General features: G+C 38.0%; 1 protein-coding gene across 1 annotated transcript in view; it reads left to right on the forward strand.

The window, feature by feature from the left end:
• The window catches only part of CUNH11orf65 (chromosome unknown C11orf65 homolog), a 61,766-nt gene extending 48,520 nt beyond the window's left edge, over positions 1–13,246 (forward strand). The window contains exons 4-5 of the mRNA XM_045895115.3: positions 362–492; positions 12,971–13,246. Of these exons, the coding sequence (XP_045751071.2) occupies positions 362–492; positions 12,971–13,145 (306 nt within the window). The 3' untranslated portion in view covers positions 13,146–13,246. The remainder of the gene's footprint in view (positions 1–361; positions 493–12,970) is intronic.
• The last annotated feature ends 1,500 nt before the right edge of the window (positions 13,247–14,746 follow it).

Here is a 14,746-nt window from a genome sequence, read left to right on the forward strand (position 1 = left end):
CTGTACTTCTTGAGATTTAGAGTCTTCAAAAGTCAACAGCACTAAGAGTAGGTAAGGTCTGTTCTTATGAAAAACAAAAACAGTACTGGAGTATGTCTATTCATTTATCCATTCAACAAATAGTTCTTAAGTACCTCAGTATACTAGCACTTTGTTAGTCTTTCTGTGACATGTGCCTCCAAAAGCTCAATGTGCCACTCACCCATGACATAATCAGAAATACCTTAAAAGGGGTGTATTCGCTCCTCTATTTCTACCTTGGCATATTCCCACTGAACTTACAGAAATTCTTGTCTGTAGCCAGATAACCTCACAATCAGTATTTCAACATTTTGTATATTCATTTTTCATTTCTCAATAGTTTTGGGTGTCTACTGAAAATGTAGAGGTGGGAGAAGAAAAAGAAATCAAATTCCATTTCTCTAAACTGAAGAGAAGGCAAGATATGGAAAAGAAAAGAAAAATTAGAAAGATAGAATGGATGAGGAAAATGTAAGTTGATGAAATAGACTTACTAAATATATACTATTTTAAGTTCTTTTTAAAAAATGCTATCACTATTAAAATAACTACATGTTATTTTAAAAAGAAAAATGTAAGATTACAGTTATGTTTTTAAAAATATATAGAAAGCAAACATTTAACAAATGCCTGTTATGCGTGAGATACTATTAATCTCTAGGATATAAATGGGGAAAGACATTTTGTCTTTGACCCCAAGGAAATTACAGTCTATTGGAATATCAGATATGAAAATAAGCATTTACTCTTATATATCAGATAACTTTTATTTGGCCCTCCAGATCCACTCTGTACCCTTCTCAACCCTTCTTTCTGCCCTAAGACTCTGACCTGTGTGGATTACACTAAAAGACATTCTGGACCTGTCTAACAAATGTTAAAAGCAAGCCAAAACATCAAATTGTTTACAAGTTTACTTCACTCCATATGCAGAACAAATTCCCCCCAAATATTTAAAGTAATACAAAAAAATCCAGTATCCCAAATTATATAAAATTCACAATGTCTACCATATAACAATCAATAACCAGGCATGCAAAGAAACAGGAAAATAGATCTCATACGAGAAGAAAAATTAATAAGTAGCAACAGACCCATCAAAAATATCTTTTGAAAAGGAAGGCAAAAGAATAACTTTGCAGACAAATAAAAGCTGAGTTCTCTTTTCATGGAAGACCAGCACTGCAAGAAATTTTTCTGGCAGAAGAAAAATGCTTCTAGGTAGAAATCTGGATCTATATAAGGAGTGAAGAACTCCAAAAGTGGTAATTATGTAAGTAAATATAAAGGACTTTTATTCTTACTAAATCTCTTTAAAGGGTAGCTAACTAACTGTTGAACTATACACTTAAAAATAGGTAAGATGATAAATTTTAAGTTACATGTTTTTTATTACAGTTTTGAAAAGATAGGTATTAAAACTGTAAAGGAATGAGTTAATATTGATATTGCCAATCCAGTTCTACCTACATTTTTGATTCCACAATTATATTCCTTTTCTCTTATATTGAAAATCTTCATTTCAAATAAAATATAATTGCTTATTTTTCTGACATTACAAATAAATTGTTCCAAAATAACAAAATAATATCAATATGTATGCAATTACTGAATAAAATTCAAAAAAAATTTTTAAGTTAATTTACTATTTAAAGCAGAAACACTGACAGTGTATTGTGACATTTATAAACTCAAAACAGTACGAAAGTAAAATGTATGATGATGATACCACAAAGATTGGGAGAGGTGAAATGCAAGTATACCGCTAGAAGGTCCTTACTCTACATATAAAGTGGTATGATATGCTTAAAGGTAGACTGTGATTATTAAAAACCATAAAACAACCATAAAATCAACAAGAACAAGAACAAAGATGTATATATAATAATGTAATGATGGGTATAAAATAGCATCATAAAGAAACATCAAAAGAAGGGTGAAAAAAGAGGAAAGGAAACAAAGAACAGAGAGAATAGAAAGTGGATAGCATGATAAAGACTAAAATCAATCATATCAATAATAATATTAAATGTTAAGTAGTCTGAACACCCCAAATAAAGGCAGAGATTGACAGACTGGATAAGAAGGCCATACATAAGGACATAACAATCCTAAATACTTATTTACCTAGTAACAAAGCTTTGAAATACATGAAAATAAAATTAGTAGTACTGAAAGGAGAAGTAGATAAAACCAGAATTATAATCAGAGATTTCAAAACCCTTTTATTAGTAATTGATAGAACAAGTGGGCAGTAAATTAGTAAAGATAGAGCTGAGACTTGAGCAAAATTATCAACCAGCTTGACATAATTGGCATTTATAGAGCACTGCACCCAACAAAAGAAAACACATTCTTTTCAAGTGCATGTGAAACATCCACCAAGATACATTATATTCTGGGTCATAAAACAAACATCCACAAATTTGAAAGAATTAAAATCATACAAAGAAACTTCTCTGATCACAATGGAATTAAAAAGTATTTAAAAATAGAATAGAATTAATAACAGAAAAATTTCTGGAAAACTTCCAAATATTTGGGTATTAAATAGCATACCTCTGTATAACCCATGAGTCAAAGAAGAAGTCACAAAGGAAATTTGACAATATCTTTGATTTAATGAAAATGAAAATACAACATAAAAAATTGAGGATGCAGCTAAAGCAGTACTTACAGAGAAATTTATAGCATAAATACTGATATTTAAAAAGAAAGATCTCAAATCAGTGATCTAAGCTTCCAACATAGAATCAATAAAAGAAGAGCAAATTAAACCCAAAGCAAGTAAAAGGAAGGAAATGATAACAGTAGAAATCAGTAATATTGCAAATAGAAAACCATCAGAGAAAATGAATGAAATAAAAACTTGTTGCTTTTGAAAAGAGCAATACAATTTATAAACCTCTAAATAAAATTTTAAAGAGAATGCATGCAATTCAGAAATGTCAGAAATAAAAAGCAACATATTACTACCAATCCTACAGGCCTTAAGATATATTATGAATCATTTAATGCCCACAAATTGGAAAAATTAGGTGAAAGAACAATTCATTGTAAGGCATAAACCAAAACTCACTAAAAAACAAATAAAAATAACATAAATAGGTCTATCTATTAAATTGAATTTTTAAATTCAATTAAATTTGAGTTATTAAATTATTAAATTATAAGTTGAGTTTATAAAAATCCCACAAAGAAAACTCCAGTCTCAGGTGGATTTCCTAGTGAATTCTAGCTAGCATTTAAGAAAGACAATACAAATTCTACACAATATTTCCAGAAATAGGAGGGAATATGTCCCAACAATATCTATAAAGAATTACCCAATATAAAAATCACTCGGGGCTTATTAAAAAAAGATATTACAAGAAAATAACAACCAGTATCTCTGAGGAACATATATACAGGTTAGTAAATAACATCATAAACAAATGGAGTTTATCCAAGGAGTACAGGGTTGGCTTAACATTTGGAAATCAATCAATGCAATTTACCATACTCACAGACTTAGAAAGAACGTTGGATATAACCATCTCAATAGATGCAGAAACTTAAAGGTGAAAGACTGAACGCTTTCTTCCTAAGATCAGGAACACAGCAAGGATGTGCTCTTACCACTTCTTTACTGGAGAGGTCCTAGTGAGTGCAATAAGGCAAGAAAGAGGGAGGAGGGAGACACTGAGATTGGAAAGGAAGATTTCAAAGAGTCTTTATTCACAGTTGACGTGATTGACTAGGTACACAATCCTAAGGAATTTACAAACTTACTGGAACTACTAAGTGAGTTTATCAAGATTGTGAGATACAGAAACCAACCGTACTGCCATTATTTCAGCAAGAAACAATGGGAAATTTTTAAAAATACGTTTACAGTAACATCAGAAAAAATGAAATACCTAAGCATAAACTGAAGAAAAAATTCTGTATGACCTATCCACTAAAAACTGCAAAACATTGCTAAGAGAACTTAAAAAAGACTTGAATAAATGATGAGATATAAGGTGGTCTTAGATCAGAAGGCTCCATATTGTTAAGATGTCCATTGTCTCCAAATTGATCTGTACATTCAGTTCAGTCACAAAAGTTAGAGTAGGATTTTTGGGGAAATTGACAAGTTAATTTGAAAATTTTTATGGAAATGCATAGGAACTAGATTAGCCAAAACAATTTTGGAAACACAAAATTTGGAGAACTTAACATTATTTGATTCCAAGACTTACTATAATGCTACTATACTCAAGACTTTGTGTTATTAGGATAAAGACCGACATAGGTTAATGGAACAGAATCAAGAGTTGAGTAAAATAGATACACATGGGCGCCTGGGTGGCTCAGTTGATTAAGCGACTGCCTTCGGCTCAGGTCATGATCCTGGAGTCCCGGGATCAAGTCCCGCATCGGGCTCCCTGCTCGGCGGGGAGTCTGCTTCTCCCTCTGACCCTCCCCCCTCTCATGCTCTCTGTCTCATTCTCTCTCAAATAAATAAATAAAATCTTTAAAAAAAAAATAGATACACATGTATACTGATGAGTTTTAACACAGGTGCCAAGGCAATATAATTGGAAAATGATATTCTTTTTAACAAATTGGATATTCAAATGCAGAAAAATGAACGTTTACCCTTATCTCTCACACCATATATGTAAAGTTTTATATCTCAAAAGAGATCACAGATCTAAATATAAATGCTAAAACCATAAATACCTACAAGTAAGCAAAGGAGACAATCTTAGTGACCTTGGGTTCTGGCAAAAATTTCTTAAATAGGACACAGGAGCATGATACATGAAAAAGGTGTCAAATTCCACTTCATCAAAGTTAAAAGCTTTTGCTCTCTGAAAGACATTGTTTAAAAAAATAAAAAGACAAGCTACATGTATTTAACTAACTGGAATTTAAATAAAATCCTGAGGAAAAAAAGACAAGCCACAGACAGGAAGAAAACATTAGCAAAAAATATATATAATTAAAGTCTTGTATCTAGAATATTAAAAACCCTCAAAACTTAATGGTAAGACAACCTCATTTTAAATGAGCATAAGATTTGAACACTCTATCCTTGAAGATACGTGGATAGCAAATGAGCACAAATAAAGTAATGACTGTCATCGTTAGTCATCAGGGAAGTGCAAACTAAAACTTTAATGAGTTACCACTATATATATAGAATGGTTCAGTCTGCCTAATTGTTGGCACAGATACAGAGTGAATGCAAACTGCTACATCTACTTTGGGAACCAGTTTGACAGTTTTCTTACTAATTAATATACACCCACTATTCATCCCAGACATTCCACTCCTAGATATGTACTCAAGAGAATAAGAACCTATGTCCACAGAATGATTGTATATATGAGTGTTCATAGCAGCTTTATTTGTAATAGCCAAAACCCAGAAACAACCCAAATGTCACTGGATAAACAAATTGTGATTATTTATACAAAGAAATACTACTCAGCAATATGAAGGAATGAACTACTGATACACATAGCAACAAGGATGAATGTCAAAATAACAACGCTGAATGAAACCAGTCAAGAAAGAGTTCATACTGGGGCGCCTGGGTGGCTCAGTCGTTAAGCGTCTGCCTTTGGCTCAGGTCATGATCCCAGGGTCCTGAGACCGAGCCCCGCATTGGGCTCCCTGCTCGACGGGAAGCCTGCTTCTGCCTCTCCCACTCCCCCTGCTTGTGTTCCCTCTCTCACTGTGTCTCTCTCTGTCAAATAAATAAATAAAATCTTTAAAAAAAAAAAAAAAGAAAGAGTTCATACTGCAATGAATCATGGAGCACTATGTCAAAAACTAATGATGTAATGTATGGTGATTAACATAACATAATAATAAAAAAAAAGAGTTCATACTGTATGATTCCATTTACATAAAATGCTAGAAAATATGAACAACTCTGGAGATACACAAAGCAGATTAGTAGTTGTCTGGAGATGAGGGTGAGGGGATGAAGGGAGGAAAGGATGACGAAGTCCCCCAAGGAACTTTGGGGGTGATGGATATGTTCATTTTTTACTGTAGTGATGGATTCACAGGTGTATACTTATACCAAAACTCTTCAAGTTGTTCTGTTAAAATATGTGTGTTTACTATATACCTCAGTAAAGTTGTAAAAACTTTTGTGACCCCCCTCTACCCATTTTGTCTACCCCCCAACCCACTGCCTTTGACAGTCACCAATGTATTCTGTTAATCTGTGAGCTTGATTTTTGTGAGAACATGTGCAGACATTCAGAAGATCTTGATAAAGTAGTTCTTCATCTCTTGTACTTGCAGGGTGAGTTGGGGGCAACCCAGGAACCAGTTGTAAGGGTCATAGGGTTACAGCGCCTACAGTGCAATCAAATGCTTAATGCTCTCAGGCCTTATGCACTAAGGTTAAGGGCATGAGTGGGGAAGAAGTGGACTCCAGAGACCTAGGATGGAGACATATGGGCAGGTATAGACAAGGCTGAGAACCTTGAACTTCAAACTCCCCTGTTGGTGGAGGAAGTTCTTCCTCCCTGTTTTGTGGGCCAGGCCTTCTCTGCATAAAAGCTTTTCAGTGACTGCATCTGGCACAGCTGCTGCACGTGCTCATGCTGATTCTCCTTAGCGTTCTCCCACAAACATCGCGCATCGCCTCCAGCCCCCAGCGGGAGTTCTGTTTCAGAGCAGCCGGGACACAGAGGTACGAGATCTACTCCAGGAGGAGATTGCTTATAAATCAAAAGACTTAAAAGAATTTACCAATCTCATGAATAGGAGTCTTGGAAACATGTGTGAGAGTGAATTTTCAGGTTGCAAGATCAGAAAACGGGTTAAATTTACTGATAATGGCCACGTTCATCTAGGATTATGAATTTAATGTGTTGGCTTGAGTACCCAGAAATGATGTTAAATAGTCTATCTGGTTGGCTAATCAAAGCCTCAACTCAACCAAAGCTCTACTATTGCAAAATGCCTGAACTTCTCTGGTATACTGTAGAAAAAAGGATTTCTGAAGTGTCAGGGGAATGCATATATTTGTTCCTCTTACATGCAGTCTACTCAGCTACCCACAGGCTGTAACCCCAGGAGGCCTAGAAGATACAGTTTTCATCAAGTCATTAATAAATGAGAGGAGCCGCAGAGTTCTTGATGAACTCCGTGGTGGCTGTTTTTATAGACTGGACATGACAGTGGTGAAAGCAGTGGTGGGATTGGTACCTTTAATTCACCAGGAGTAATGGTAGAGGTCAGGTGGTGACACAGATAGCAGCTAAACTTCCAGAAGTGCTTCCTCTAATGCAGCAGGTCGGCACAGCCCCTGGCCCCTGTTACGTTGCTGTTGACCTGACGCGTGTTCTTTCCATCCCAACCCGTAAGCAAAAAGAGAGGCAGTTTGCATTTACATGGGAAGAAGAGGATGTGCCTTTCCATCTTACTCTCAGAGCTGTGTCTGCTCTCCTGTTGTTTTCCCTAGGGGCTTGTACATCTCAGTTCCCACAGACCATCATGCATGCCCTTACATTGGTGACCTTATACTAGTCAGACGCAGTGAGCAGAAGAGAACTCCCTGGTTGACTTCCTAGGACAAATGCACACCAGAAGGAGAGAGAGAAATTTTGCAAATTGTTCAGGGTTTGCCACATAGCTAAAGCTTATGGACATTTTGGGATATCCTTTCTAAAGTGAGAGAGAAGTCTCGATACCTTGGCATGTCTGTCTCGAAGGCACACAGCACTTCAAGGGCTTCTCTGGACTTAGGAAGTAAAACATGCCACGTTGGGGTGCGCTGCTCCAACCAGTTTTCAAGGTAACCTAACGAGGCTACTGGGCTCCAGTGGGACATGGGGTAAGAATGAACATGGTAGCAGGTCCACAGTGTGGTCAAGGTGCTCCCACTTGGCATTTAGGGCCAAGCAGTCCCAACAGTATTGGACAGACAGTGAAATGCTGAGTGAAGCTTCTTACAATTAGAGGATCTCAGCACAGAGGTTTTAGGAGTAAGGTAATGCCCTCTTCTGCCAACAGCTATTTTACATTTGAAAATCAGTTCTGGTTCTGCTGCTGGGCCCTGGGAGAGACTGGGTGCTTGGCAGTAGGATTCCAAGTGCTCTGTGGTTATGAACTGACCTGACTTTTATCTAATCCAATGAACCGTAAAACTGAGAGTATACAGCATCATCTCAGTACAAAAGAGAATGGGTCTGAGAAGGTCCAGAGGGCTATGGTAAGCTGTATGAGCAGGTGGCTCAGATTCCTTCAATCGTACATTGGCTCTGCTTCATCTCCATGCCTTTGGCTTCATGGGGAGCCCCTGTGACAAGCTAACAGAGGGAGAGTATATTAGGTCTAATTCACCAGGCATCTGCACAGGATTCTGGCAACATCCAAATATGGACAGTGACTAGATTACAACCCCTCAGTAGGCCCAGAGAATGGTCAAAGGGTATCCTCCCAGTGAGCGCAAGTGGTTTTCTGCTTCATATAGAAAGGAGAAGCAGTTTGAGACAGAAACCTTACTGTCTATGGGCAGTAACTGAAAGCTTCTCAGCTGATTAGGTACTTGGATGGAATTAAATGGGGGCAATTGGGATTAGGTCTGGGGACAGGTATACTCAGAATGGGCATAGCATATATTTGTGTCCTTGTGAATGTCCTCCCTAGGAGGCAGAAAGCTCTAAGTATTCAGATGGACGAGGTGATCCATCCTGTCAATGTCCATTTTTTCACCTGGCCTCTTCAGTTGTTGCTCAATGGAGCCATGTACAAAGTGGTCATGGGTATAGGGATGGAGGCTACATATAGATTCATAAACTTGGTCTTTTCCTCACTGAGGTTGTTCCGTCTCTGTAGTCACAGATAACTGGACAGCAGAAACCATTATTTGCCTCCAACAGTGTGCTGGCTGCCTGGTGGCAGGCTGATTATGTTGGACCCTTCCCAGATAGAGGTGGCATCTCTTTGTGTTCGCAGTGATAGACAAATATTTTGGGTGTGTGTTTTATTTCTCTGCTTGCATTACTTCTGTCAGCAATACCATTTATTACAGAAGCCTTATCCATCATCATTTTATTCCATACAACGTTGCCTCTAACTGGGGATGCATGTACAGTAAAGGAAGTGGTAATAGGCTGAGAACAACGCAGTACGCTCCCCGTGTGTGCTGTCCCCAGAAACAGCTAGAACTGACAGAACGCTCGTGTGATTTGCTGACGCTGAGACACGGCACCGCGGTGGGCAGAGACCGGAGGGCGAGACACCTGGAAATAAGCCAATGCACATGAATAATAATCTGTTTTATTTCTTTTTTCTTTTCTTTCCTCTGTTTACTCTCAATCCTCATCCATAACTGAGCTCTCTATTTCTAATTACATGGACATTTCTATCTCAAACTCAATTGGTCTAACACTGAATTTCTTATATTGCTCATCATAAAAATGGTTTCTTTTCCATATTCCTCTTGGCCTCAGGTTATGACACCATCATTTACCCAGTCATCCAAGTCAGAAATGTAGGGGTTCTCTTTGACTTCTTACCTGTCATAAGCTCCTGTGGGTCATCTGTCATAAAGTCCTATCAATTCTGCTTCCAGAGACTCTCCCAAGTCTGGCATGTCTGTCCCTCCCCGACTGGAGCTTCTCAGTATTCTCATCTCCACTTCACAGGCAGAGTCCTTCCACTTGGTCTCTTTGTCTCTCATCCTTTGCCATCTCTGTGCAAACACTGATGCCATGTCTTGAAAACACGAATTAAATCACCTCCTTACCCGAAGCATGTTGGGGGCTCACCATTACCTCCATCCCACATGATAGTCCCTCTCCCCAGGTTGCTCTTTTCTGGCTCAGTTCCATGGCAGCAAGGCCTTCACCTTGTGATGCTTGGCTCAAACAGCTTCTGAAGCCTGCCCTGACCCTGACATAGCGAGGCACGGGCACTGTTTTCAGAGGTGCCCTCACAGATGTGTTATATACTCAGTTGTCACACTTGTGCAAATCTCTGCGTATTTGTCTGCCACCTCCACTACACTGGGAGCTCCTAAAGAACAGGGACTCTGATCTATTTGTCAGCACAGGGCTGTAGACATAGTAGATGCTTAATGAAGACATGTTGTTTGTTGAATGAGTTGAGTGAGTGAGGGAGGGAGTGAGTCCTTATAGCTGGATGTTGTTGTTTCCTTTCTGTAAGGTTGCAGGGGATGAACGAGAAGTGTTACTTCGTGTGCTTTGTTCACTGATGATAGCATCCTCTACCTACTTCTGCTGAGAATCAGCAGTAAACAAAATCAACAAAATCTTGATCCTTTTTTTACCTCTCTCTTAATTAAAAAAAAAAAATGTGGTTTTTACATTCCCTTCCTGTGCTGCCCTAGAGATCTTAGCTTTTCTTGACTTCTTTTCCAGTTTAAACTTTGATTCTTACTAGGTCTTTTGCATCTTAACTTCTCTCCCTGTTGGTTTCAGAAAAATTTTTATAATTTTTTTTCTCTTTAAATTTTCTATCTTAGAATATGAGATCATTTTAAAATGGATATATTGCAGCATTACCTCTAAAGCCAAATTTTATATTGTTTTTGTTTTAAATACTGCTCATTTTTTATGAAACATGTTATGATTATTATGAAGTGATCTGTATTTCTGGTTACTGTTGTATTTGAAATTCTGTCCTTGCTGACCTATTGTTGTTTGATTACTGTTACAGCCCACTTAACTATAAATAGTGACTAATATTTAAAGAGTTTAAAACAGAATTAAATTATTGGAACAAATATTATTCTCTTTAAAATGAATCCTCTTTCGGGCGCCTGGGTGGCTCAGTTGGTTAAGCGACTGCCTTCGGCTCAGGTCATGATCCTGGAGTCCCAGGATCGAGTCCTGCATCGGGCTCCCTGCTCGGCGAGGAGCCTGCTTCTCCCTCTAACCCTCCCCCCTCTCATGTACTCTCTCTCTCTCTCATTCTTGCTCTCTCAAATAGAGAAATAAAATCTTTAAAAAAAAATGAATCCTCTTTCTATATATCCCTGATGAGAGTAAAAAATAGATAACTGAACTGTTGTAAATCACTGTTGCCAAAGGAAAAAGAAATATCATCCAGTTTCCAAATCTAGTCACAAGTGTATATTTAGGAAGGTAAAACATGGAAGAACTCATAAAAAATGTGTTCACCTCTAGCCTTCCAGAATTTTCTGATTTCTAAATGCATTTTTGTTGTGGCATCAGCATTAATTAATAAACCTGGGCCATTGGGTACCATCATTCATTCATTCAGTACTAATTTTTTTGAGTGCCTATTATGTTCAGGGAATATAGAGTGGAAGATTTGCAAGTTCCACAAAGGAATCCCATCTCTGTACACAATGCTTTGCAAATGGTGGACACTCGATAAGTATTTATTACATGAGTAAGTGAATGAAGAACTATAGAAAAATTGTGAAATCATACTTTCTTATAATTTGTGCTCTTACTAACCAATATAAATCAAGAGGCATGTTCCTGCTTCTATGAAAGTAGCTCTCATGGATCATTATCTATTTAAAGTTTGAAAAAGCAAAAACTTCATGAAGGCAGAGACATATCTTGTCACTGTCCTACCTCTTACCATCCAGGAATTTGTGTGCCTTCTTTTATTGAATGCTTCCTATGTGCCAGTCATAGTTCTGAATGCTTTATAAAGACTTACACTTCTAAACCTCTCAAGAATGCTGAGGAGTATTATGACTACCATTTTAAGGTAATCTGAAGCCCAGGAAGACTAGGTTATTTGGCAAAGGTCATAGAGCTAGTAAATAAATCACAGAAGCAAGACTCAAGGCCAGATAGTTGGATATCAGAGTCCTATCTAGCCCTACACGACCACCATGCTGCTTCCTACTCTGTGTTGAATTAAGAAATGAAAACAGGGGGCGCCTGGGTGGCTCAGTCGTTAAGCGTCTGCCTTCGGCTCAGGTCATGATCCCAGGGTCCTGGGATCGAGCCCCGCGTCGGGCTCCCTGCTCGGCGGGAAGCCTGCTTCTCCCTCTCCCACTCCCCCTGCCTGTGTTCCCTCTCTCGCTGTGTCTCTCTCTGTCAAATAAATAAATAAAATCTTAAAAAAAAAAAAAAAAAGAAATGAAAACAGTTTCAGAGTAGGTTAACTTTGAAAATGGAATACCATTGTAGATCTTAAAATGAAAAACCAAAGAAAAAACACCATTTTCTAATATTCTTGGAAGGACTGCTAACTTGCCTGTACACACTTAGCTCACGTTTGGGGGATGCGTTCATTTATGTGCTCAGACTAACATGAGACAGAACAGTGCAGCCGAAGAAGTCTGGACTTGGAGTCTGATTCGAAGATGGGCTCTGACATCTGCTTACTACTTACATGATCTTGAACAATTTAACTTCACCAGCTCTCCATTTCCTCACCCGTAAAATAGGAATAAAAACAGGTGTCACAAATGGCTGTGTCTTTTTAGAGAGAATTAAACAAGATAATGTATGAAAAGTACCTGACACAAAAAAGGATATTACCATCTCTCTTCCCTTTTGCCTCTCCCTCTCTTTCCTGTTCCCTCTGCTTTCCCCTCTTTACCTGCTGTTAGTCACATGACCTTGTCTTCCAGGACTTAATCTCTCTCCTGTAAGACAAGAGGGCTAATCATCTGGTCTCCAAGATCCTTTGACTCTGTAATTCTATGATTTGGTGATTTAATTACTTGGTTTTTCATTGTATCATAGCAGGGCAGTGTACCAAGGGGTGGTTTTGAAACGAGGCTTCACCAGTTAGCATGGTTGATTAAGTTGCCTTGTTTCTTTTTTTTCCCCAAAAGATCCCATCACATAGAACGTGGTTTGGATGTATTTGAGATAAATCAGGTGAAAACCTGGTTTAATATGTGAGTGGTTTCACAGCAACAATATATGTATTAACTGTATCTACTAGTAATGACCTGTTTCACAAGATGATGTCTCCCTTCCTTTCCCCTGTTTAGGTACTATGCAGGAAACCTAGAGGCTAAGTCAACAAATCATAGAACTCTAGATTTAATTCACACAGCCACCAAGGGGCTAATGAGAGCTGTCGAAGGCGGTGGAATAGATTCTGTGATGGAATGGGAAGTGGATGAAGTGCTGAACTGGACAAATGCACTGAACTTTGATGAGTAAATGCATTCTGCTTTTACTGGGGAGCAAGGGCAGGCCTCATGTATGTTTCTGATGTTCCCACCTCTGCCTCGAATCTTGGGCCCACAAAATCTTTAAAAAAGAAAAACAAAAAGCAAATGAGTATTGTTTGTTGAAAAAAAAAGATATGAGGGAAGAATATAAAAACGATGGTATAAAAGTAGAAAAAGAGAATTAGACTTAGGTATTTTTTTTTAATTGAAGTATGATTAACATACAGTGTTACATGAGTTGTAGGTCTATAAACAGTGATTGGACAGTTCTGTGTGTAGCTCAGTGTTCACCATGATAAATATAGTCACCATCTGTCACCGTACAACTTTACCACACATATTATCAACTGTATTCCCGATGCTGTACTTCTCATCTCTGTGACTTATTTTATAACTGGAAGTTTGCATCTCTCTCTTTTTTTATTAACATATAATGTATGATTTGTGTCAGGGGTACAGGTCTGTGATTCATCAGTCTTACACAATTCAGAGCACTCACCACAGCACATACCCTCCCCAGTGTCCATCACCCACTTACCCCATCCTCCCACCCCACCCCCCACTCCAGCAACCCTCAGGTTGTTTCCTGAGATTAAGAGTCTCTTATGGTTTGTCTCCCTCTCTGGTTTCGTCTTGTTTCATTTTCCCCTCCCTTCCCCTATGATCCTCTGTCTTCTTTCTCAAATTCCTCATATCAGTGAGATCATATGATAATTGTCTTTCCCTGATTGACTTATTTCGCTTAGCATAATACCCTCTAATTCCATCCACATGGTTGCAAATGGCAAGATTTCATTTTTTTTGATGGCTGCATAATATTCCATTGTGTATATATACCACATCTTCTTTCGTCTATTAATAGACATCTAGGCTCTTTCCATAGTTTGGCTATAGGAGGTTTGTGTATCTCTTAATCCCCTTTATCTGTTTCACCCATCCTGCCACCCACCTCCCCTTTGACCAACATCAGTTCTCTACATTTAGGGTCTGATTCTTTTTTGTTCATTTGTTTTGTTTCTTAGAAACAAAATCTAGTTCATAGGGTCGTGAAATTCTTTGGTATTTGTCTTTCTCTGTCTGACTTATTTCACCTAGCATTATACCCTCTAGCTCCATCCATATTTTCACAAATGTTGAGATCATTTTTTATGGCTGAGTAATATTCCACTGTGTGTGTGTGTGTGTGTGTATCTACCACATCTTTTTTATCCATTCATCAGTTGATGGACACTTGGGTTGCTTCCATGTCATGGCCACTGTAAATAATGCTGCAATAAACATACATATCCTTTCGAATTAGTGTATTTGTTTCTTTTGGTTAAATACCCAGTAGTGGAATTACTGGATCATATGGTATTTCTATTTTCAATTTTTGAAGACCCTCCGTACTGTTTTCCACAGTGGCTGCACCAGTTTGCATTCCCATCAACGGTGCAGGAGGGTTTCCTTTTCTCCACATCCTCACCAACACTTACTAGTCCTTGTCTTTTTTATTTTAGTTATTCTGACAAGTGTAAAGTGATATCTCATTGTGGTTTTGATTTGCATTTCCCTGATGATGAGTGATGTTGAGCATCTTTTCATGTGTCT

Source organism: Mirounga angustirostris, unplaced genomic scaffold (genome assembly GCF_029215605.1).
Source record: "Mirounga angustirostris isolate CCGP_5_RB_7025 unplaced genomic scaffold, mMirAng1.0.hap1 SCAF_13, whole genome shotgun sequence".
Taxonomy (NCBI): Eukaryota; Metazoa; Chordata; class Mammalia; order Carnivora; family Phocidae; genus Mirounga; species Mirounga angustirostris.